Below are 25,760 nucleotides of genomic sequence, written 5' to 3' on the forward strand. Positions count from 1 at the left end.
GTCCAGAGCCTGGACAAGGTTGAAAACCACTTGGCCTAGACTACACAGGCATCACACAACCCAACAAATGATTACACGCATTCGACGTGCGTACATCAGTTCTGACAGACAACGAGGTGACATCACCGACAAGATCACCTCTGCTTAATTCTGCACAAATAGAAATGTGCTATCATTCATGGAGGCTGCACAGTGACTCATACACAAACAGTGGATCTATATTCTCTGCCACACAAGATCTAAACAGAGCAGACACCAAAGGCTGTTGCACTGTAGACACCAGTGTTTCCAACTATCCCAAACCACACTGTTTGGTCCTCAGTACCCACTCATTACCCAGCTAAGACCTCACAGAATATATGGCAATAGGCTCTATGTTTCCATATGGTGAAAGTGGACTTCTAGGACACATGTTAATGTACTTTAAGATGGTTTCTGAGATGGATGTAATGCAATTGAATTTACCTTTACAAGCTGTTCACCCAAACAAATGAAGTCAAAGGTTTTTCAAATTTGATGTGATTAAATGACAAGAAGGGAGGTCTCAGTGAGAGAACTCATGAAAAAACACAAGCTGAATTGAGAAAACTGGATCAACTACAGCACAGCATAATCAAATTTAGAAATAAATGTGGAACGTCTTAAATTTGGCAATAAAATTACTTCTATTGTTTATTCTCTCAATATGAGAATGGTTACATCATATGGAGTTCCATGCATGAGGGTTTCCAAACACCCACTCCCTTTAACCACACTCACTCGGCTCCACCAGCTATATTACACTTGATTTAACTCAACACTGGATCCACCGGTGGATCTATTTTTACAAACTCATATTGTATGGGCAAGCATGGTTCAAGCCCACAGAAATTAAATTTAAACTTTGATCAACATCCCAAAGTTTCCTACAGTATGACACCAAAAATATCTGATTTCATTAAGTGGAAATTACCATAAAATGATGCCCAAAATAGAAATGAAACAGTATTTCCATAAAATGGATGTGGATTTTTATTTCAACTATTTTAGCTCAATAAAAATGTTAAGAAACTCAAGACATTTAAGAGGAAAATGGGCCATGGGGGGATTTACATTAAGAGAATGTATGTTTTTGGCCTGCCTTGATTGACAGGCCTTTCAGGCTATCACATTTAGCAGTGTCTGTTCCCCCAGGCAGCAACCCGCTACCCCAAAATTACATTTTCTGAATCTACCAAAACAGATTTCTCGCAAATTTGAGGTTTAGAAGCATCTCAGAAACCTATGAGACTAATTACTGACACTGTTTTTTTCTGGATAAGAAAGTCATGGTTTGGGTGCTTACCATCTCTCCTGGCATCCCTGGTCGTCCTCGCTCCCCAGCGTAACCAGGTGGTCCCTGAGAAAGATGAGCAGAAACCATAAAAAACATTCACCAATTCAGAATTACTCAACATAGACATAATATATATATATTTTTTTAAAGATTATTTTTAGGGGCTTTTTTCCCTTTATTTGAAAGTAGATAGACATGAAAGGGGGAGAGAGATTGGGGATGACACGCAGCAAAGGGCAGCAGGTCGGATTCAAAACCTGCGCCGCTGCAGGACTGAGCCAACATGGGGCGAACGCTCTTACTGGGTGAGCTAGAGGCCGTCCCAGACAGAATATTTTTAATGTGACATATTCAGGTTCATCATTTAAATTTATAATTGTGAGTGGATCTTCAACCTGTATGCCGGGCTTGCCCATCTCTCCAGGTGGTCCTGGAGGGCCTTCTTTTCTCTGAAGAAGAAACCAGCCTCAGGTCAGCAGGAACTAACAGAACAACTAAATCCTAACCAAAAGGATATCAATTGTCAAAGCATACTTACAGGCCAACCAGCATGAAGTAACTGGTAGAAACTGGTTTGCTACAGGAGAATGGAAACACACAGGATAAGTTACAGATCCAGGATCCAGAATAAACAGAGAAAATTGCATAAAAGGACGTAAAAAGAGTACATGGATGATACCAATCCTCATTTGCAACCAAATACTTTAAATTCCACCATCTTCTCATCTCTGTAGTTAAAGATCTATATTTGCCTACCCTCATTCAGAATGAATAGAAGTATATGAATAACCTCTGCAGGTTCTCCACATAAAGTTCAAAGCACACACAGTGACAAATCGCCTTCACAAACTACTAACAGACTTTTATTTCTGTCCTCCTTTTTCAAAAACGGCGTTCTCCATCATGCTGACATACTAGTGAGTGTATTCTATAACATACAGCTGCAGCCACTTCACAAAGATTAAACAGATGAGGACAGAGCATACGCTTGCACGCACTCTAACTGAAGGCTCAGAGGTTTTACAGATAGTGTGGGGATCATGCGGCTCTAGGTAAGATGGCTTAGCCTCGAAAAACATTTGATGTCCAGGGTTTCTTTTAAGTGACTGACAATGAATTACTCAAGGGCGAGAAGAGCAAGGAAAAGTCTCTTGGTTGGGTACTTTAACTGCAAGGATGTTTGGGGGGGTTGAGATCTCCATCCAGGGCTGTAGTCTAATTATTTATTTTTATATATATATATATATATATATATATATATATATATATATATATATATATATATATATATATATTTTATTTTATTCAGCGTCAAACACTTTTTATGCACCAATTTATCTTGGAAATACCTTTTTTTTATGTGACGGAAATACACGAGACAATTCTAAGTATAAAAATATTATATATATAAAATGGAATATAAGGTAGTAAGGGGACTTTTACATTAGGGACCTGGGCCCGGATCCTACAGTTGACCCCAAAGTCCTGCTCGTTTGATAAGTGTGAACACATCAATGCCCAAGTCCACTTGCAAATGTGGTCATTACAGTTCATGTGTTCTCCCATACGGTTTGCATCAGGTGTAAAAACCAACTGTACCAAAACACGGAATTTGACTCCAACTATCTAGGGAGGTCCCGGGACATGTATGCCCAAATAGGCTGTTTCACATTCATTTTAAGAGCCATAGCAAAACAACATGCTCTACATATCTCAACAGTTATTTTGCACCACATTTGTAATGTATCAAATCTGTTGTTTCAGTATTAGTAAAATTGACATTTATCTTCAGCCATTTGATAGTCATACTATTATTTAACTGTATTTAATTCCATACTATTCTGTAAAAAAATATTTGCAGCATTGTGGGTTGGTCAAATATGTATTTTTCCCACTTTATTTCACGGGCCCTGAAAGCAACTCCTCTGATTGGTCAAAAACTTTCAAAAGCATCATGGGAAAGCAAAAACTGCTTTAGCATCACAGAAAAAAACATTTTCTAACAACTCCAAAATGATAAGTATTTTAATGTTATATCTTGTTAGCATGTTAGCCCCCACGACATTTAAGAAACAGCTGGTTTTTTTTCTGAGAACTTTTGAGATGTTACATGTGGTCTCAAGTGCCCACTGGTTGTTGGTCAGTAAAGAGTCCCAATTGGTATGCTAGTTGCTTGTTAAATCACAATATCTGACAGCTTAGTTGTTGGAAAGTACTTGACAGAGCCAGGCTACCAGCCTTTCTGTATCCAGTCTTTGTGTGAAGCTAGGCTTAACCTGTCTCTGCATGGACCTTTCTCACATTTTTAGGTTTAGCTGATTTTAAGGTGACAATTTGATTACATTTTCATTTTAAATCATTTTTTTTCCAAGGACAGCAATGTCACAATAAGAGCCTGGCAGAAGGGTACTTTGTAAACAAGAGTTTGAGCTTTTCAGAGTTTACGAGGTGCAATTGAATGCATCTGCCAGCGAGTAAGCTACGTTGTGTCTGGTTGTTGTGTATTTTCATTCTTCGAATGTGCATAAGTAGGCAGGGGGAATAAGAAATACTGGGGGAATTGCTGATCCTGCTTTTGATTTCGATAGTTGAAATTGAAAGCTCATTTCGATCGATTTTCAATTAAAAATCCAAATTGTGACAGCCTTAGTAGCTATGTTTATGACTAATATTTATTTATTGTTGGATTGTAAAGTATTATAGAGGTACAGATGAAAGAGCCATCATGTTTAGGACAGGAGCTTTGGTCCACATTTTAACCAACATACGGTACCTTACTGAAAGCACAATTTTCTTCAGAACTTAGGGTTAAGTTTAGAAATAGATGGCAGTTTGCCAGGGGGTGGACCAGACGGTCTGTCTAAAAACATTTAATCTCTACTGTAACAATTTCTAGTGGTCATCCTAACCATAAAAAAGTAGGCGCTTGACCTGATTTTTTTAAGCTCAAATTATGAAAGAGGACTGACTCCATATGGAGAGAGAAATTAAGAGATAAGAGATGAGAGAAAAAAAAACTAAAAAAAAGTACATTGTGGTTACCATCTTACCTGAAAGGCAGCCCATTCCTCCGCTGTGTTCTTCCACAGGTAGAAAGTTGGCAAACCTGACGGTCCAGGAGGTCCTGGCTCCCCTGTTTTTCCTGGACGCCCTTCAGGACCAAGCTTACCCTATTAGAGATGTAAAGGAAGTGGTATGTTTATGCAAGACAAATCAATTTATATCGAATACTTAGTATCATAGCACAGCCTTGTTTTTTAGCGTGACATCGTAGAAGTGATTTGACGCAATAATTGGGGTCAGGCATAAATAATCTACACATGCCTAATGGAGGATGAGACAGGCGGTTTTTTTTATAGCAGTAGTTATAATGTTGAAAGGGAAACTGAGCTTTAAAACAAGATATAGCCTTAGATGCCATTTCAGAAGTGCACAGAACAGAGGTGTACTTAAATCCTGAAAAAGGAGTCAAGTGGACTAACTTAACACATCATCATCATAGGTTATGTCGTAAACAAGCTTCTCTTACCTTATCACCTTTAAACCCAGGCAGGCCAGGCTCACCAGGACAGCCCTGCCAAACAAGTAACAACTCTTAATAAAACAGGATCAAAACGATAGAGGAAAAACAACCCTTCAAAATATAAAATGTATACAAATTGAAGTAGAACACAAAACCACAAGTAAACCATTGCTCAAACTGTAAAACTGACAAGCAAAGCACCAGAGCCTTGTCAAACCTCAGTTTGTGGCCCATTTGACTGCCTGTTGAAAAGCAAAAGACTCATGTTAAGGTCTCACTCACAGCACCTTAAATGTCTATAAAAAAACAAAGATTTTATGGCTGAAAAGTTTTGAGATATACTGTACAGTAATTATATGTTTAAACTGCTTGGTGTTGTGTGGATCCTTGATGTACTGTGTCCTTTTAAGTGCAACTTCCTGTGGGATCTGAAAAAATTTATAAATCCAACAATAAATTTCACTACATCTTTACTAGGGATGGGCATGAGTACTCAGTACGGTATTTGGACATCAGTATTAGTTTAATGTATAGAGTACGTGCTTCTTTGTAAAACTGTCAGTCTTACTACGATGTGCTACTATGCCAAGTTGCCCATGCCAGCCACCAAGCTAATGCATACGGTATCGTTATAACGCAACAACGCTCAAAAAGTTAATTTTAGTATGATTGTTTTGACCACGGATAACACCCATGCATTGAATTTGCCACATACCGTTAAACATTAAACAAAGTCAATAACGTTTACATACTTGTGCTTATATTGGAAGTACACTAGCATTACTGAAATAAATTAGCGATGTACAAATATAACAGACAAGGGAGAGTCTATATTAGGCATGGGCCGGTTACCGGTTTCAAGGAATACCGCGGTTTGAAAAAGTCACGGTTTTAAAACTACTTTTAAAACTAACTTTTTCCGTCATACCGTTCCTAAGGTAAGACCTGTTTTTTTTTTTTGAGTCTTCAAGGACAGAAAGTGCAGTTTAAAAATCTGTCTTCCTGCCAGCGTGCAGTGTGTTTCAAAATAAAATACACTGTGTTTGTGTGGTCGGTTAGCTTAGTTGGTAGAGCGGGCGCACGTATGCAGAGGTTTACTCCTCGACGCAGAAGGTCCAGGGTTCGAATCCAACCTGTGACGGTTTTCCTGCATGTCTTCCTCGCCCCTTTCATATCTTAGCTCTCCTATCAAATAAAGGCAGAAATGCCCAAAAAATAAAAAAATAAAAATAAAATACATTGTGTTCAGTGGAGAAAAAAAAAGTAGTTTTTTACCCAGACATTTAAAAAATAATTAATTTCAAAGCTCTAATTGCAATACCGTGAAACCGTGATATTTTTGCTGAAGGTTATCATACCGTCAGAATCTCTTACCGGCCCATGCCTAGTCTATATCGACGACGTTTCATTTCCGGGATTATTCAGGTGCAGCTGGAAATTCTGCCTGATGTCCCTAATTTTCAACCGGATGTCCGTCACCTTCCGCTTTCTTTGTGTTGGCATTTTTAAACTCTGGTCAATTTATGAGCACTATTATAGTGCTCATAATAGTTAATTGCTCCTCAGATCTCTGCAGGGTAAATCCAGACAGCTAGTTGGACTATCTGCCCAATCTGAGTTTTCTGTTGCACGATTAAAACAACTTTTGAACGTACACGTTCCACCAACACAAGTTCCTTCCCGAGGCTATTTCGCAGAGACACCGTTGCTCTGACCGGCGCTTAGCGCCGCCCAAGACGATTGTGATTGCTTTAAAGAAATGCCAATAAACCAGAGCACGTTTTTCTCCCATCCCGGAATGCTGTGTGGACTCGCCAGACCCTCCTCCGCAGCGCTGTGGATGTAGGTCTGGAAATGCGAGACTAAGAACACTGACACTGAGTCCATTATGTTCTACATCTACTACTGCACTTAAGCAACCGCCAGTCACCAATACCATTTAATGCACCTGCCAACCAATCAGAGAAGAGATGGTTTTTTGTGGCTTTGCCATAGTAACATTCTTTTGTACCGCCCTAAAAACACATGCTTTTTACTAAAATATTAAGTTTAACACCATACTTGTAAAGTCAAATAAATACGACAAAAAGCAAGCAAGACCTGAAATGCAGCACATGAGAAGAGAAACTTTAGTCCAAGCCAACACGACGTCTTCCTTCATGTTCCCTACAGCCGTCTTCAATCACAGTAATCGTGCTGATCCTGTGGATTTTATGGCAGCGTGACTCCAGAGACCGGCCCAGACGTGACCAGATGTGCCGTCTGGTTCTGGTTCTGTCTGCCCTGCAGTCCCTGTGATGACCCACCTCTTACACCAGGTAAACCATCCGGTTGGACAGTATAAAATGACTTTACCCCTTAGCACCAATCAGATAACTTGGCAGCCAGAGGATTGTCACATTGAGTAATGCTATGACTCCTTAACTGTGCGGTTCCCTTAGTGCTCGGATGGCGGCATCAAAGACATGTGATCAACATATGTTTGAGCAGTGTAACCTTCCCTGATCAGAGTCAGATGGCAGCTGATGGAGAACAGCTCTTGTAAGCTGTAAAGCATAAACAGACGTCACACTTTCTTCCTTCACAATGCTTGTCCTAACTTTTTTATCTCATCCGACAACAGTCAGTTTTGATATGATACATCAAATGTCCTGTTAAATCAGTGGGAAACAAGCCATGGCCTTGGCAATCCATATCCAAACAACATCAATAATATAAACTACAAAAACAATAATTTCTCATTGAGCAGTTTACATCAGGCAGAGCAACTTAAAGAGGACTTCTTGCTTTCTTTACGGTCGCTTGGGGGGAAAATGCACTGATTACACTTGCATACATATGGTAGCATTAAAACAACGGTATAAGGCAACAAGAAGATCATAAGCACACTCACTTCCTGCCCTGGGGGACCCATTCGGCCCATTGGTCCTCTCTGGAGCCGGTACATTTTGCCATCTGAGCCCAGGACCAGGTTTTCTTCTTTGGATACAATGGTCACAATGGCATGGCGCTCATTGTCTGGTTGTTTACCGTTGGTGATGGGTCTCCCCTCCTCAGCTACTGCCTTTGCAGATGTCCCAGAGTCGGTGGACGTTCTGGGATCTGAAGGGATCTTAGGTACAGGAAATCCCAGTGAGGGCTTTTTGGGGGCACCTCCGACGTCCAGGTCAATGATGTCCCCGGATGGTTTTCCGGGGAAAAGTGGTGACGTCCTCCCACCGGAGTCAGCCTTCTTGTCTGTGGTAATGTTCTCCTCCAACTGTTTAGAGGACAGTTCAGGCTTTCCTTTCTGGGTTCCTTTAAGTCCATTTCTGGAAGGTTTCCACTGAGGGTTGACTTGTCCACCAATTTGGAAGGTGGGATCCAACAAGTCGGTGTCCTCGTCCACTACAAAGACATCCCCACGACCTACTGAACCTTTCCGATTGGATCCTGAAGGTACCGTCCCGTCCCCTCGAGAACTCCCTCGGCGCAGAAACAGATTCTGAAACAAAATAAGCATTAGGGCTCATTCAGTCTTTCAGATATTTCAACAGCAGATTTCTAGTTGATAATTTTTTGACTAACGAGTGAAGCAAAAAATTATCTGGGGGACCCATTCACCCTCCAGAAAGTTTAGTAATAGTAAAAGAAATAATCTGTGATCGACAGTACAACAAATAACTATTCAGAATACAGAAATAGTAAGCTTTAACATCTCATCCCTGCACACAAGATGTGTTAAATCACCTTTTAATGTCCAGGAATGAAAATACTTTATGTAGGCAATGCTATTCCTACTTAAAAGACCTAAACCTCTCTCCTACGTACAACCCTCAGAAAAAAAAAACATTGCTGCAGACTTTCTTCACGTTTTGAACTGTCATCAACTCTTCGCTGACATCTGGCATAATTTTGTCTGCCTTCAAGTCAATTAGTTTCTCATCTTTTCAAGACAGTAATCCTTGAGATGCAGATCACTACTGAGTTGGATCACATTTCTTTTCAAAACACTTGACATTTCCGTGGTTGTCGCCGAGTTGCCTGTTGGAGCCAAACCACACAATATGTTTATTTTTAGCATTTAAACTCTCTACAGTGCTGGAGCATCCGTTTGATCTTCAACCTTCATTATCGTAGCACAGGGGACATATCTACATTTTCAATTGTGTTACAATGTGGTTGGGATACCATTGCTGTTTTATTGTAGACATTGACAATAAAGCTCTCTTCTACTAAACTATAAAATACATTTTCAAACACTCAAATACCACTGAAATACCTGACATTCTGTACCTCTGTTATCCTTGTACTGATACTCAGGTTAGAGCATGCATCTCTGCTTATCTAGATGGATGTTCAACAAGTTTAACATCAATCTCGAAACAAGCAAGCTTAACGTTTTTACAAGCTTCTTATTGGAAGACCTCCTCCTTAACACTAAGAGCAATACAGTGGCTCATGTCCACATATCAAAAGCCTTTGTGTGGTTCAAGTTAACTCTGTGTATAAGGCCCATATATATCCTGCAGGTTTGCTCCTATAACTAACCCTAACCCTCCATCATGGACTCATTCACAATTCTAGTTTTACTCCAATTTCAACTACTTCCACTCCCTCCTGTGCCACCTCGTCTTCACAGCAACACAGCAGAGTCACTCCCGAGTTTTTGTCATACGAAGAAAACTGGCTTATAATAAAACAATTTTAAGGTGACAGAAAAAAACACCACAAAATCAAAACACTACGACATGGGCATTTCCCTTGCTTGTCATCACACACTCTCTCACTCGCACTGTACACACACACACACACACACGCACACGCACACACACACACACACACACACACACACCCTCGGGGAACGGTGGTGCAGTGAGAGAGGCCTTTCAGGGGAAGGGACCAAAGGGCAGTACATTTAGTTTGATGGCCCTAATGGGCTGAAATGGAGAGCACTAAGGAGAAGCTGAGAGGCATATGGAGAGCAGGAGGAGGAGAGGGAAGCAGGAGTGTGCCGATCACAGATTTTCTTTTTCTCAGAGTAGAGCAGAGTTGAGGTGTTAGTCTGGTAGGTAGGTGGGTGGGTGGGTAGATGTTCGCGATTAGTTTTGACTGTTTGTATTTTGTTTATATCTTGTATACACTGAAAATCTTTAATAAACCGACCTTAATCAAAAAAAGAGTAGAGCAGAGTTATACCTTTTGAAATGCATCAGCTTATACAGGTAAAATACAACACGACACTGAAAAAAAAGGCCCTTTTATTTTGTCTTTTTGTCATTTCCGCCTTTTTATCTTCTCGTAAACCACAATGTTTGTTTACAATAACTTCCGGGTAGAAAACTCCTGCATCCCGTTCAACTGGATATTTTCTCATCTCATCTATCTATAAATTGCAGGAACGTCCGTCCGTCCGTCCTCTCAAACCGTTAGTCCGATGGATTTCAACCTTGACAGGTGCCTTGCTACGGGCACAAGTAAGTGCAGTGCCAAGTTGGACGTTGTTTGGATTAGAAATGCAAAAGATATCGTTAACTATATATCGGTAAAAGAAGCACTTTGGCAGCTAAAATGTGAAATACACGTCAGACCCACAAAAATGTGCAAAGTAGCACTACTTTGGACTGTCTTTGACTTTGAATAAACAAACGACAATTCGCAAATTTAAGGACGTTTCAGAATCCCACACATGCAAAGCACAACCAGCTACAGACAACAAGTGGCAGACAGAGCGTGATGCCACTTATAGGCAGGCTAGCAGACACTGTTTTTGAGTCACATCGTCCGTGTTTGGTGGGAAGGTAACCTACACGCAGACGTGCAGAACGCTTTACAACAGGGGGGAGGGGGTGTTACCGCCTTTGACTCTTTTCCTGCTTCCAACGTTAGCTACATGATTGCTGGATATACCAAAAAAAAGAAAAAAATGCTCTATGCTTTTCTGTGTCTATTTTTTCGCTAACAGGAAACTCAACAAAAAGCCATTTGCCAACACTAAATATCAAACAATCGCCAGACACTATATAGTATTAAGTTGTTGTGAGCTGTAGCCTACATTCACCAATTCTAAACAGAGGCAGAACATAGCGTCTCGCAGATGATTCCTTCACAGCGCTGTGCAATGCGAGAAAATCTCAGAGCTGAACCGGGCAGACACATCACTTTTCAGACTCACCCTGGGTCGGGTTAATTAAGTCTACTGCTAACTTACAACATTACCGTCACCAAAATACCCCCGCGAATCAAATCCCCTACTTGACCGTTAAGCCACTAAACCTGTATGGAAATTAACGCCTCTGCTGTGTTAAATGTTAAATTCGTTAACGATCATACGACACGAGACAACACACACACATTCTGGTGGTTGATGAACGCAGATATGTGCTGATTAGCTCTCATAACGGGCCAGGTGGGTAGCACACTGCCACGAGGCTAATGTCTGATTACTCCACATTGTCATTGTGATATTTTGTGATTACATTCTGAATCTGCAACGTTCTCTGTCAGGTAAATCAGTAAGTTAGTAGTAGACCAGGGGTGGCCAACCAGTTCAGCATAAAGAGCCACAAAAAAACCTGCACCATAGCAAAAAGCCACACAACACATGCACATCCACACTACAATAGCAACAGTGCCTTCCAGATCTGATGACAGTCATAATACATAGCAGTTTTCATAGTTTTTTTTTCTTACTTAGATTGACTCAGTGGGAAACAGAAGACAGTCTTTGTTATCCACAATCCTTTTCAGGTCTTGCTAGAACTCGGTTGTGCCACTCGAAGCGACTCTTTCACTCGTTTGTCACTAGAGGGGCTTTCAAACAATCTGATTCAGCAGTGAAAGGGTTAATGAGGAAGGTGATCTGTGGCAGCTTTTTTTTTTCCTCGGGTTGCAGAATTTGTCCTCAAAACTCTGCATTATTTTTTATTTTAAAATAATTGGCAAATGTATTGGCAAGTGCATTCCATTTTTTTTGTACTTATCTGAAATGTTTCAAAAAGTTAAAAAAAAAATAAAAATAAATCCACCAATAACACAGCCCCCAGCCACACAGTAAGAGCCTCAAAGGAGCAGGCAAAGAGCCGCATACGGCTCAAGAGCCACAGGTTCGCCACCCCTGTAGTAGACTATACAGGGGAGTTGCATATTAAGTGGTTCGGGGTCCTTCTGTAAGTAATTTTGGGGTACAATATGGTTTTGGCTACAATCAGCAATACCACAGGCCAAGCAATGAGGCCGTTCCAAACAGGCACATTTTCAACGGGCACTGCACTAGTTTATCTAAAATGCATGTTTGATGCTTTCATGTCAACACTTTCATTAACATTAGGTACAGACTAAAGAAAATGACACCACCCAAACTGGCAGTTAGTATGACTGGCGGTGAGATGTTGCTGTTCGTAACACTAGAATTGGTTTATGGAAGACATGAGCAAAACAACAAGGTACAGAAAATAAGCACAGCAGAAATGTGAGATAGGTCGGACCTCCGTGTTTAACCATATATCTTTAAACATTACAGTATGATACAGCTGCAAATAAGTATTTGAACACCTGTCTATCAGCTAGAATTCTGACCCTCAAAGACCTGTTAGTCTGCCTTTAAAATGTCCACCTCCACTCCATTTATTATCCTAAATTCGATGCACCTGTTTGAGGTCGTTATCTGCATAAAGACACCTGTCCACCCCATACAATCAGTAAGAATCCAACTACTAACATGGCCAAGACCAAAGAGCTGTCCAAAGACACTAGAGACAAAATTGTACACCTCCACAAGGCTGGAAAGGGCTACGGGGAAATTGCCAAGCAGCTTGGTGAAAAAAGGTCCACTGTTGGAGCAATCATTAGAAACTGAAAGAAGCTAAACATGACTGTCAATCTCCCTCGGACTGGGGCTCCATGCAAGATCTCACCTCGTGGGGTCTCAATGATCCTAAGAAAGGTGAGAAATCAGCCCAGAACTACACGGGAGGAGCTGGGACCACCGTTTCCAAGGTTACTGTTGGTAGTACACTAAGACGTCATGGTTTGAAATCATGCATGGCACAGAAGGTTCCCCTGCTTAAACCAGCACATGTCAAGGCCCGTCTTAAGTTTGCCAATGACCATTTGGATGATCCAGAGGAGTCATGGGAGAAAGTCATGTGGTCAGATGAGACCAAAATAGAACTTTTTGGTCATAATTCCACTAACCGTGTTTGGAGGAAGAAGAATGATGAGTACCATCCCAAGAACACCATCCCTACTGTGAAGCATGGGGGTGGTAGCATCATGCTTTGGGGGTGTTTTTCTGCACATGGGACAGGGCGACGGCACTGTATTAAGGAGAGGATGACCGGGGCCATGTATTGTGAGATTTTGGGGAACAACCTCCTTCGAGGCTGGGTCTTCCAGCATGACAATGACCCGAAGCACACAGCCAGGATAACCAAGGAGTGGCTCTGTAAGAAGCATATCAAGGTTCTGGCGTGGCCTAGCCAGTCTCCAGACCTAAACCCAATAGAGAATCTTTGGAGGGAGCTCAAACTCCGTGTTTCTCAGCAACAGCCCAGAAACCTGACTGATCTAGAGAAGATCTGTGTGGAGGAGTGGGCCAAAATCCCTCCTGCAGTGTGTGCAAACCTGGTGAAAAACTACAGGAAACGTTTGACCTCTGTAATTGCAAACAAAGGCTACTGTACCAAATATTAACATTGATTTTCTCAGGTGTTCAAATACTTATTTGCAGCTGTATCATACAAATAAATAGTTAAAAAAATCATACATTGTGATTTCTGGATTTTTTTTTTTAGATTATGTCTCACAGTGGACATGCACCTACGATGACAATTTCAGACCCCCTCCATGATTTCTAAGTGGGAGAACTTGCAAAATAGCAGGGTGTTCAAATACTTATTTTCCTCACTATATATATATATATATATATATATATATATATATATATATATATATATATATATATAGAGCGGACTGAAATATCACATTCTTCATGTTTATGCCCGTTAAGCTGATGAGAGACATCGGGCTAACACCGCTACTCCAAATATCAGTGGTGAAGTTTACGGCAACAGGCTCCTGATGTGCTTTTTCACCAAGCAGCTTTGGAAACACTGGGCCTCATTCACCAATATCTGCACCAATATATAAGTTTTTTCTTAAATTTGTTTTTAAGAAAGTCCCTAAGAAAAGTCTACGTCTGATTCATGACGTGTTCTTAAACAGCTGAATTGTTCACAAATGTGTTCTTAGAATGATGAATCCCAATGTCTTTGTAATTTGAAAGCTCATGCCCGTTGCTCCTATTTAGCATAGGTAAACGCAGGGCCGTGTGCACACTTAGAGAAATGTCGAAAAAGACGTGGTAAAGATGGTGGAGGCCTCAACTCCAAAAGAAAGAAAAACTTTAATTCTGAAGTGGAGGTACTGCTGCAAGAAGTTAGTGAAAAACGAGACATCACATTTAGTAGCGTCAGCAGTGCATACTAAGCAGCAAATAAAACCGATGCATGGAATGCAGTTACTCATGGTGAACGCTGTATCCAGAGAAGGGCGCAGAACCATGAAGTATATAGGCCTAGCACAATTCATTCAAAATGCAATTCAAAGTGCTTTACGAATGAGCAGAAGTGTAAGTGTAGTGTGTATTTTTTAAAACAAACATATAATTATGTGTAAAATAATGAAAATAATTAGTTACAAAATTATAAAGAAATATTAATATTTTAAATTAGAACGGATACAAATGATATAACTGCTTATTTTGGGCAAACATGTCAGCTCTCAGTTGTGCGTAAGAGTGCTCTTGAGTGTGCGTAGATTCTGTTCTTACCTAAGAACAAATCCCCTTCATAAGAAAACATTGGTGAATGCCAGAATCTTCTTGAAAACTGCGTAAGTGGGGTTTAAGAACACATTTGTTCTTAAGAACGTTTGGTGAATGAGGCCCACTGTTTCTGTGATGTGATGACAGCTGGGAATCTCTCGGCTCCAGTACACTGAGAAGACGTCGAAACCCATTATTATTAACGACTGACAATGGCTGGTCGTCAAGTGCAATCACGCATTGGGCAAGAGCCTAGTTATTTTTTTACAGCCCAAAATCTCCAAACGGCTGCCATTGCTCCTCTTCCGTCGCCTGTACCTGCTTGACTGAGAAGTTATTGTCACGTTGCTATGAGGTGGTATCGGGTGTGGTAGTATCGGAATAATTTTATGACTACAAGTACATGCCCACGGCATTGGACCGATGGCCGATACTCGGTGCATCCCTAATCTTATTCAACATGTGCTTTATTAGGGTTGAGGTGTGCAGACTGTTCATGGCTTTAGAGTAAACTAAGGGGAGTGTGTCCTGATCTTGGTACAATGATGGCGTGAGAAATGTTTTCTGACATCTCATCTGAATAAATCCTGCTAAATGAATACAACTGTTAATGGATAGAGTAAAGGTATACTATACAGTACATTTGGTCAGCAACAATGTTTCTGTATCGGTGGCACTCCAAATTCTGACCCTACAATCAATCTTTGAGAGCTAAACAAAAGTTGCCATTGGACAAGCACAGAGAGCTGGAAACATGATAAATACAAAGGTAACATACACATTTTATGAATTAGTACAGTTATTATAGAGGGGATCTCAGGTTTCCTATTTGGTTACAGGCATTTGTTAGTGCAAAAATCAATTAACCATGCTCTGATTGTGTTATCAGAAGGAATAATGTGCCCAAACGTTACCCAGAAATTATCAATTGAACCTGGCTTTCATTTATCAAATCTGAAACATTAGAACAGAATAGTCAGTTTGAAGTACTGTACTGGGAGTGAAACCCAGGCCTTGATGGAGGGCTGGCTGGGTATAACGAGGGGCTGAGATAGGCAAGAGAGCGAACACAGCGCCTCAACTGAAAACAAAGGCCCTTTCTCTCTGTCTTGTCCCAGGCCACAGTCAGGCAGCCGGCCCCGGGCGATAAGCTGACACTAGATCTCCTCTGGTCAACACCGTCCCTTCAGTTTATCTCCCCCCCCAGTCTGTGAGATATCCCTATGAACACTAGCCCAGGCCATACTTAGTTGGAGTACTATGACACGTTGGCAAGTCAGTCAGGAGCCGATAGCTGTCAAATGTCCAAAGAAAAATGAAATATCACAGTACGACATTAAAGCTCATTACTGAAATAGCTTTGACTCCCAGTATGGATTGTGAATGCAGGCTGGCAGGCTCAGTCCCATTAGCCAGGCCTTCTAGCACATCTGTGCAATGGGAAGTAGGCTGGCTTGGACAGGGCCAAGTGGAAAAAAGTAGGAACCCAGTGTGGTGATTCTGAAAGTAAGGCTGGATTTATGCCTCGGCGTCAAGGTGTATTGACAGTCCCAGTATGGATGCCTCCGGTAGAAATATTGATTTACTTAAAGTTTAACAATGAATTTTACTCACTGATACCAACACAGCATTAGACGTTTATGAAACTAGCTGTAGAATGTAATGTATAAAGGCTCTGAAGGGAGCTTTCCAGAAGGAGGACATTGTGTCCAGTCTTGTTAAAGTGGACAGGAGAAGCCAGAGATCAAACCCTCATGATGTAAACAGGGTTATCTTGAGTTAAGCTTGAGACAGAAAACCTGCATTTCAAATTGGAAGCATGGACTTTTAAAGCTGAGGGCATTTTACGGTTAGCGAAGGTCTAATATAAGATGCTATTGAGTTGCATTTTGGGAACTGAAAGAGCCAGTGTATCGGAAGCTTTATTTTTAAACCTTTCTTCAAGGCATCAGAACCTTGTTGGAGAAAACACAAGCAGCTAAAGCTGACCAATGGCCCCAGGGTGTAGTTACATATTTGAGGAGGTAAACGTCAGGTATGGCGCTGCCTATGCAGCTAAAGAGGCCCCTGAGGTGTGCTTAGACTCCGTTACTATGCTGTAATCCCCTACCACTCAAGTCTAAATACATTTTAAGGACCTGGGAGGATAGTTAGCCACTGAGATTTCAGCTAACACATTCAGAACTGATCCTCTCTACACTATGTATGTTAACAGTTATGTCAACATGACACCTCTGACTTACCGCAAATGACAGAGGTCTGACAGAATTTTAACCATACTGTGTGTGTAATGAGAATGGGGGCAATACCATGAGCGGTCATCAACATTAAGCCCAACGTCAAAAGTCAGTATAGTATCTTTGTGACAGTGGCGTCAACCTGCACAATTAAAGGCTGAGAGATGATGTTATGGAAAGTACCCCATGCCAATCTCTAGGTATGGTGAAGGGTATGTGTTAGTATTAGACTGTAAATCTGTTTTTATTTTATTTCTTATCATTCATATATATGTTCAGCACTTTGACTTGCATTTTGTTATGTTTGAAAGGTGCTATATAAATAAAGATTGATTGATTGATAAGGTCATTCAGTTTTATCTTTAAAGATACTCTACAGAGCAGGTAGCCTGGAAAACAGAGACATTTTCCAGCTCATGTTTCATTTCCTCTGGCAGATACGTTCAATGGTGTAGGAATCACGGTGCGGGTTGAAGACGGATGACTGACAGAGCAGCATCATGCTTTAACACAGTTACAGAACGTAACCGGCATTCTCTGTCCAGCACAACGCACCAGGCTCATGAAACTTAGATCAAACTGTCAAACTATGCGTTGCTGATCAAATACGAATCAAGATTATGTTACTGTATAGCCTAGTTCTCACCTAAAATGTTTTCAGAAAGACATTTTAGTGTACTGTTTAGCTGTAATTTGAGAAAGTTTGTGACCCAGTTGCCATTTTTTTTTGCCTAAAAAAAAAGGCGAGAGCACCGACCCAACTCAGAGCTATGTCTTTTCGTTGCTGTGATTGGTTGTAGGTCACCTTTTGTTGCTGTGATTGGTTGTAGATCTATTTAATTGCTTCCAGAGGCAATCGTTGACAACGCCTCTTGGAATTGAACATGAAGTGAGAGGTTCCAGACTAATACGCATTTGGAATTAGTCTGGCTATGCCAGGCTACCGAGCAGGCGCTGCATAGCATGCATCTGAGTAGTTATCTTGTCAAATAAAACTTTAATAATCTCAGTGAGTAACTCTATAAACCATTATATCATGTGTCAAGACAATATTTACGTTTGTTTTCTGACGATCTGCTCTGCAGTAGCAGGCTGAAGCAAGCAAAGACACTGTGCCCATTTAATGTGTGTGTTTTTCAGGCCTTTGTATCCTTACTACACACAGTCTGAGTGGAGGCTCAATATGAGTGTGTGATCCATAGGTGAACGAATGACAGTCAGGGTATCAAGTGGATCAGTCTGTGTCGGTATGCATAGCTGCAGGCTGATAAACAGACAAAACAATTTTAAGGCTCCCATAATGCTCATGTCAGACGAGAACTCTTGATTTATTTTCCTACTTGAATTAAAAGCTTTCATGGTCATACATATGTGCTTTATCAGTGTTCAAACCCTCAGGCCCCCAGGTTCTCTCCTTAATGGGTGTTCTTTAAGTACACAAAATAATGCAGACACAGGTTTTTTGTCTGGAGTTGCTTTTCATCTTTTTATTGTTCAGGTTCCTTATTTCCAATGAAGTGAAAACTTTGCTACAGCATACAATAATTTAGACAATAATGTGTTTCCAACTTTTGTCATGTTTAAGCAGGAAAGCGCCCTGAACTAACTATTGACCCAAAGTCCCAGTGCACAAGCCAGGTCCGTAAAGACATGGTTTTCCCAGTTTTGTGAGGAAGAACATGACTGGAATGCACAGAGCCTGACTTCAACCCAATCCAAACACCTTTGGGATCAACGGGAACACGAGCCATGCCTTATAATTAAACATCAGTGTTGTGTAGTGTTGCCATGTAGTGTAGTGTAGTTCTGAAGACAAATTGTGTGGACAAAGTTGCAATTTTGTTGGTACAGAATTTGCTAATTATTTAGCTGAAAAACTAAAATACCTTAAGTGCCTTGTTTTGTCTGAATAGTGCTTGTCTGTCTACGATCCACACTGCTGTATTACAAAATCAATGTTGGACTGACAGTTAACGCATTCAGCTGAGATGTCATCCTGCAACACTATCATATTCTTTGCTGCAGGGAAGAACCTTAAAGTTTAGTAATGTAGCACACCATGCTGAGCTCGTAGGCATGTTCAACTTTCTGAGGCTCTGAGCAGAATGCACCTCACAAACAACTGTTCGATATGAGCATCAATTACATCTGCAAGCTAACTTCAGTTATCATGGATACTAAAGGCTGCTACTAGGGCTGCACAATTAATCAAATTTTAATCACGATCACGATTTTGGCTTCCCACGATCAAATTCACGTGATCGAGCGATATTTAAAATGTTTCATTCCGTTCATAGAACGCTCTGTATCAATTTTTTTTTTCCAAAGCTCCGTAAACCACTCTCTGATCACGTGCCTCCATGAGTCAATCAGAGTTGTTCCCTGCACCGCGCAGCTTAGTTTAGATGTAGACAGTCACAGAGGACCGAGGACAGAGTAACGTGAGGAAAATTCCACAACAGATAGCATAAGTCGTCACGAGGTTTACCAGTTTACCAGTAAACGCAACATTTTGTCCCGTCTGTGTTGTTTTTCAGACAACAGCAGTGACCAGTGTAGTTGTTGGCCTCTAGTTTGTGTCTTTTAGCTCATAGCTTTAGCGGCAGACTGTTGGTTCCGCTCTTGGAATCCTCTACAGTGAAATACAGTCACACTACACCGTTTAGCTGTCAGCATTTTAGCCGTGTTTAATCCAGGTACTTACTCTAGCTAACGGTAGGCTAACGTTAGCTGCTGTGAAACGTGTTATTAGTGTTAACTAGCGTGACATGCAGCGATGTTTCTGTTGCCTCTAACGTCTGTTTTGGAGCATCAGAGCTAGGGGTGGGAAAAATAATCGATTCTTAGATGCATCGCGATTCTCTCTAGAACGATTCGATTATCGGCTCTGATAAGTTAATAATCGATAATTTATTTTATTTAAGATTTATTTTATTTTTATTTATTTTTTTTTAATGTGTTGATTTTTATTTAAAAGTTACTGTCTCCAGACAAGTACAAATCAGAAAACAGAGTGACTGAAAGAGGATGGGATAATGGACAACAACACACAAAAATGGCCCAAAGGAAAAACATTTTTTTGTATATATACACATGATCTAATAAGACATACATAAAATAATTAGGCAAAACACATATAGGCTGTTCATCTACTTTATCACATTACATCTGACCACCTCATGTTTCATGTTCTAAGAAGCCAATTCTCCACCTTTAAACATGACTGAGCCTCTGACATGGAAGATTACTGGGAGAGAAGCTGACTTTCACGAGCACGTTTAAGGCTTAAGCATGGAACGACTACCAAACAAAAACCTCAGTAGACAAAACATTTCATAAAAACTTGTGTGTGACAAATATTGTATATGTCAAAATCTAAGCTTTGCCTAGCTGCTTTGTCTAGGAAGTGATTAGCAAACTCTGAGTAGCAAACTCAGATTTATATGTATATTTTTTTAAATCACGCATGGAAATGTACATAAAACAATTGTTGCATCGAGATGCATCGATAATCGGTTTAGAATCGAATCGTTGGCCTCTGAATCGGAATCGAATCGTGAGGTGCCAAGAGATTCCCACCCCTAATCAGAGCGCAACGCAGACATTCAAGTGGCACCGTAATCTGTGTTGCTATTTCGTCCGGTAGATACCGGGCACCGGTGCCCTATTGGCACCGGATTTTAACATGCGCCGTTAACGTGAACAGAAAATTGAGTTGCCTGTATCTTTTCACGGCAAACGCGCATGTTTGGAAAGCGGTCGCACAACAGCTGAAATGGCATACTCCTTCATAGTATCCTTCAACAAAGGAGGAATGTAGCACAATATGGATGTGAAAGCAGTTATAATTAGCCTATGTGACAATAAAATTTGTTTTGGTTTGGTTAAAATCAACAAATAATCGTGATAATTAATCGTGATCAATATTTTGATCAAAATAATCGTGATTATCATTTTGGCCATAATCGTGCAGCCCTAGCTGCTACAGAACAGAAGTTCAGTTCATGCTGCCACGTAGTGGGAGGTTAGTAGTTTCATTAGCGCTGAAATGATTAGTCAATTAATTGATTAGTTGATCAACATAAAATCAGTTGACAACAATTTGATACTTGTGTATCAAAATGTGTTCTAGTACATTATCAAGAAAATATGCCTTACATTTGCATCTCAAATGTAAGATTTAACATTGGAATGTTTGACAAAACAGCAATTTGAAGACATCACCTTGGGCTCTGGGAAATTCAGATTTTTTGTTTACAGACTTAACGCTGAGTCAGAAGAAATAATCAATAAACAATAATCAATAATTATAATGACTGATAATCATTCGTTAAAGCCTAGTTGGCATGATCGGACAATAAATTGGGTGAATTTGTCGACACATACCACATTAATAAAAACAAGATACTAAATTGACTGGGTTAACTAACACACTAGAAGTATTAAGGCCATGCTCATTTCAATGACTTTTTCCAACCTTCAGGATAGCAAATGCTCCAACTTGCAGGGACTTGAAACTCCCTAATCAATCACACTGTCACAAGTTTGTTTTCATTGTCTTAGTTACATCACTGCATGTTATACAAATTTGCCAAAACAAAAAAAAAAAAAAATCATTTCAGACTGCAATTTAATCAAAAGATATCTTTAAAATACCTACTTAATGAGGACAATCACATTAGTTCCATTAAAAAATGTATTTATGAGTGTCTACCAATGACTCAACTTATCTGCCACTATCAAACAACATTTGTGAGACAACGCAGTACATTAGAATTAGAGCAGATGTTGACAAGGGCACATCTGGACTAGATTAATAGTTATGACAAACCACTGTGTCCTTCCATCAGCACTCCTCAGGAGTCTGTCTGCATGTATAGCTGACAGAATGCGAAGTCTATGGCGGCCTCACAGCCTGACACAAGCGCTGCAGGCTACAGCGATATCATCAACGCACACACACACACACACACACACACACACACACACACACACACACACACACACACACACACACACAGAGACATACACACACACACACACACACACACAGACATACACACACACACACACACACACAGAGAGAGAGACAACTAACACTAACTTCTACAAAAGGGCTAATCAAACGGCAAGGTCTGTAAATCTAACCAAGACACAGGTATGCAGACTGGCTGGGTCTTGCAAGCAGCAGTAAGCAATTTGGCCTGGAAGAAAGCATGATGACAGTGGTCTGATGTTTCAAGAATAAGTACAGGAGTTTGAAAGTGTAATAAAAAACTGAACAATGTGAAGAACTGTTAATCATATTTATGATTAGTAAAAAAAGAAAGAAAAATTCTGAGGAACTTAAAATAAACAAAGAAAACAGCAACAGAAGCGGTCACAGTGAAGAGACAAACAGCCAGTGAGTTGTGAGGTGAGGTGTGTGTGTGCGCGTGTGTGTGAGTGTGTACACATCAGAATTGTCATGTGCACACAAGTGAGCGTGTGACTTTCTATTGTGACTGTGTTGCTCAGCAGCTCAGCAGGTTGAGCGCGGCATTAACACGGTCATGGTCGGGAATTTTTTTTGCAGCGGGACCACCCATGTTAGAAATGCCACTGTTGGATGGGATCAAAGCGTCCACCGAATCACCAGTGGTGGTCCTGGGATATAAGATCATGAAATATGTTGCAGGGACAAAAGAAAGACCTTGGCATTTTCAAACAATAAAATTGCAGTGCGACCTCTAGCTGGCTTCCAATGCAGCCTTCTCATCTCCACACAAGGCATTTTTCTACTGTATGTTTTTGAATACCAAAATCATAGAGTTGTGTCTTTCTCCACTACATGTGCTCTGATACTGCAGAGTAACTGTACTGGAATTACTGAGTAACACGGAACGAAAGAATCCGGCACACTGGCGGTAAATAACACTCACTTAATTAATGATGTTGCAATCCTTAGGTCATCAGATAAAAAGTACTTAGTCACACAAAGACATCTGCACCATGTGTTTATAGATTTCACAGGGTGTTGAATTATTTGGTTGCGTCTCAGTCAACGATTTTTTATCCTAGACACCTCATCATTAAAGCCCTTATGTGCAATAACTGGAATTACTGATCAAATTACAAACCTGCTAAAATCAACAGTGTCTGGTTCAAAAGCCTACTATGCCACTGACTCGCTGAAAGTCATGAATGTGACATGTTATGCATAAATAAAGATAGTGTCTATCAGTTAGCAGTTACACAAATAATTACTTTGTTCAATTCTTCATTTTGTTGGGGAAAATAAAATCATCCAGTTTGGAGAACGGAGAAAGAGAACACACATTTGAATGGGCTGTTCATACAAAAATGCCAGCAAAGCAATACTTGAATGTAATTGATAAAAAGGAATAACACTATTAAGCTGGACATTCCTGGCCATGACATCACCCACAGGAAAACTACAGCAGGTGCAACCTTGAACTTTAAAACATCAAAGACAAATCTTTAAGAGCTGTGACTCTAAGTGCGATAGTGTGTTAATCACACAAATATCTGTTCTGATAGATCAACATCCCCCATCCCAGTAAAATCAAAAGCATTGCCACATTGTGTGCAACACAATGGTCTGCAGAGCATTACACACCCTAATTTACGTCAGTGTAGAACAAAAGCAAAGGGAACATTTACATCGATAATTGCAGCATGTGTATAGGGTTACACCAGGCAGTACCTGTGCCTCCCGGCGCCTCTGACCCTGCACGTGCAAGCCATCTAAATCCAGCAACAGGCATCCCAGCAGCAAGTACCATCCAACATGGTGGAGCATGACTGCAGGAGACACTGCGGGTCTGTCTGCACTTCAGCTCTGTTTACATTTACCCACAGGCAGACCTCTGCACAGGAGGCTGATCCAGCTCCCAGCAGACACACCCACACACCTACTGGGTGCACACCCATCCACTTGTACCAACCATACATCTTGTAAAGACAATGCATCTAATCCACGTATGTAGGAGGACAGAAGCCCAGCCCATTAGCCCTCAGGGTGGCCTCTGTGAACGTGAGAAAAAGCGAGACAAGAAAACATTCACAGGGAAACTGACAAAGACAACTGTAATGTCTTAAAATCTAGAACAATTTATATTTCAAAACAACCCAAAGTATTTTAACTAACAAATACTAGGGGTGTCACGATTCTCCAAATCCTCGATTCGATGAAATTTTCGATTCTAAGGTCACGGTTCGATTCTTTTTTTTTTTTTTTTTTTTTAAAGCACAGCTTGCTATGCCATTTTTAGACTAGACTTTTATGCAATATAATAGCTGACCTTTTTGCACAATGTACCACACTACATTGTCAAATTTAAAACATTTATTAACAATATAATGTAACAATAACTTACTATGTATATCTTCAGTCAGTTGGAAACATGACAATTTGTCAATAAAGTAAAATGGAAAAAAAAGTTTGCCGACAATGCTGAGAGCAGACGCTTCGCAGCCACAGCGGTGTTTGGTGTTTTAAGCCCCCAACGTCGTCTTCCAGGCAGCGCTGCCTGTAAGGCACTAGGATTAGGCAATGGTTATGGTTAGCTGCCTTGAAGACGACGGTCGCAGCGCTGCCTTGAAGGCTTGGTTGGGGGCTTAAAACACCATTGAGCTAGCACAGCCGCAGCGGTCTTAAGGCCCTGACACACCAACCAGACGGGCCGACCGTCGGTAGAAAAGCCAGTCGGACTGATCAGTCGGGTCCCGAGGTCCAAAAAATGCCTCAGAACACACCGAGGCGACGCCGACTTGAGCGTACGCTCTGCGCGTGCACGAAACGTAATACGTCTCCATAGCAGCAGGCGTATTGCTTCTGTATTGTTTCCATTAACAGTCTGATTATTTCCCAGAAAATGAAAACCGGCAGCTGATTGGACGAACGCGTCACGTGGTTCTTTTTTCTCCGGAAATTGACAGCCAGATTGTCATGGCGGCTTGTTCAGAATACAATCTCATATTGTACTAAAATAGTTCACCAAAACATGTTTCTGAAAACATTTTAAGCGAGAAATAGGCCGTGCAGTTTCTGAATCTGTCTTCATTTCAGATTGACAAAGGTCAGTTTAAAAGATTTTCGTCAGATTTTGAGAGGCTCATCCGCTCCCCATTTCCAGGTGAGTCCCGACTGCCCTGTCTCTGACTGAACATGTCGGGTCGACCCAAATGAATGCCAACGGCTCCTCCGACGGCCGACGGCACGGGACACACCGAACAGACTTGAGTCACCGACCACGCCAGACGGTCCGACAGCCGATTATCGGGCTGGTGTGTCTTCTCTCTTAGCAAACAGAAAGCAGAGAGGGCGACTCGGCAGTCCGCTAACTTGTTCCTCTCTAATATAACCAATATAAGCTGCTCTGTTTAGGCTACAAAACATGCACGCATGCTGAAATTCAACTGTGCGGTTTTGTCGGGATTAAGCTATAAACAGAGGAAAACTCCGCCAGCTGCTAGGCTAATGTGCAATGGTAAACACACAGAATATGATACACGCACATAGCAGAGCTGGCAAACTGTGGCTTTTTTGTCGACAACGCAAAAGTTGTCAACATAACCACTGGAAATCCAACAACACGTGACTAGCCGACCGGACGTGACATGGGGGCGTGGCAGCATCCACGATTCCATTTTTTTATTCGAAATTCGAGATTGTGACTGAAGTGCGGTCGATTTCGATTTAAAATCGAAATCGTGACACCCTTAATAAATACATTACATTCATTTCACCCACAACAAGTCAGAGCATATGTTATAGCACATTAAATCCTCAAAGTCCAAATTGTTTGACAGCACTCAGCTAACCACAGATTAAATGCGAGAGTGAACATCTGATCGCAGCGAGCTATTGGGATATGA

General features: G+C 40.9%; 1 protein-coding gene across 4 annotated transcripts in view; it reads right to left on the reverse strand.

The window, feature by feature from the left end:
* si:ch211-196i2.1 (collagen alpha-1(I) chain) overlaps nt 1-25,760 on the reverse strand; it is a 137,171-nt gene that overhangs the window by 53,301 nt on the left and 58,110 nt on the right. For 3 of the 4 annotated variants that reach the window (XM_035991588.1, XM_031277561.2, XM_031277563.2), the window contains 6 exons: nt 7,732-8,322; nt 4,845-4,889; nt 4,366-4,485; nt 1,854-1,892; nt 1,711-1,764; nt 1,325-1,378 (listed from right to left, as the gene is read on the reverse strand). In XM_035991588.1, the coding sequence (XP_035847481.1) occupies nt 1,325-1,378; nt 1,711-1,764; nt 1,854-1,892; nt 4,366-4,485; nt 4,845-4,889; nt 7,732-8,322 (903 nt within the window). Of the gene's footprint in view, nt 1-1,324; nt 1,379-1,710; nt 1,765-1,853; nt 1,893-4,365; nt 4,486-4,844; nt 4,890-7,731; nt 8,323-23,586; nt 23,962-25,760 lie in introns of those variants that run through there. The other variant, XM_035991589.1, reaches the window with a different exon arrangement.

This window comes from Sander lucioperca, chromosome 14, assembly GCF_008315115.2.
Source record: "Sander lucioperca isolate FBNREF2018 chromosome 14, SLUC_FBN_1.2, whole genome shotgun sequence".
NCBI classification, from domain to species: Eukaryota; Metazoa; Chordata; class Actinopteri; order Perciformes; family Percidae; genus Sander; species Sander lucioperca.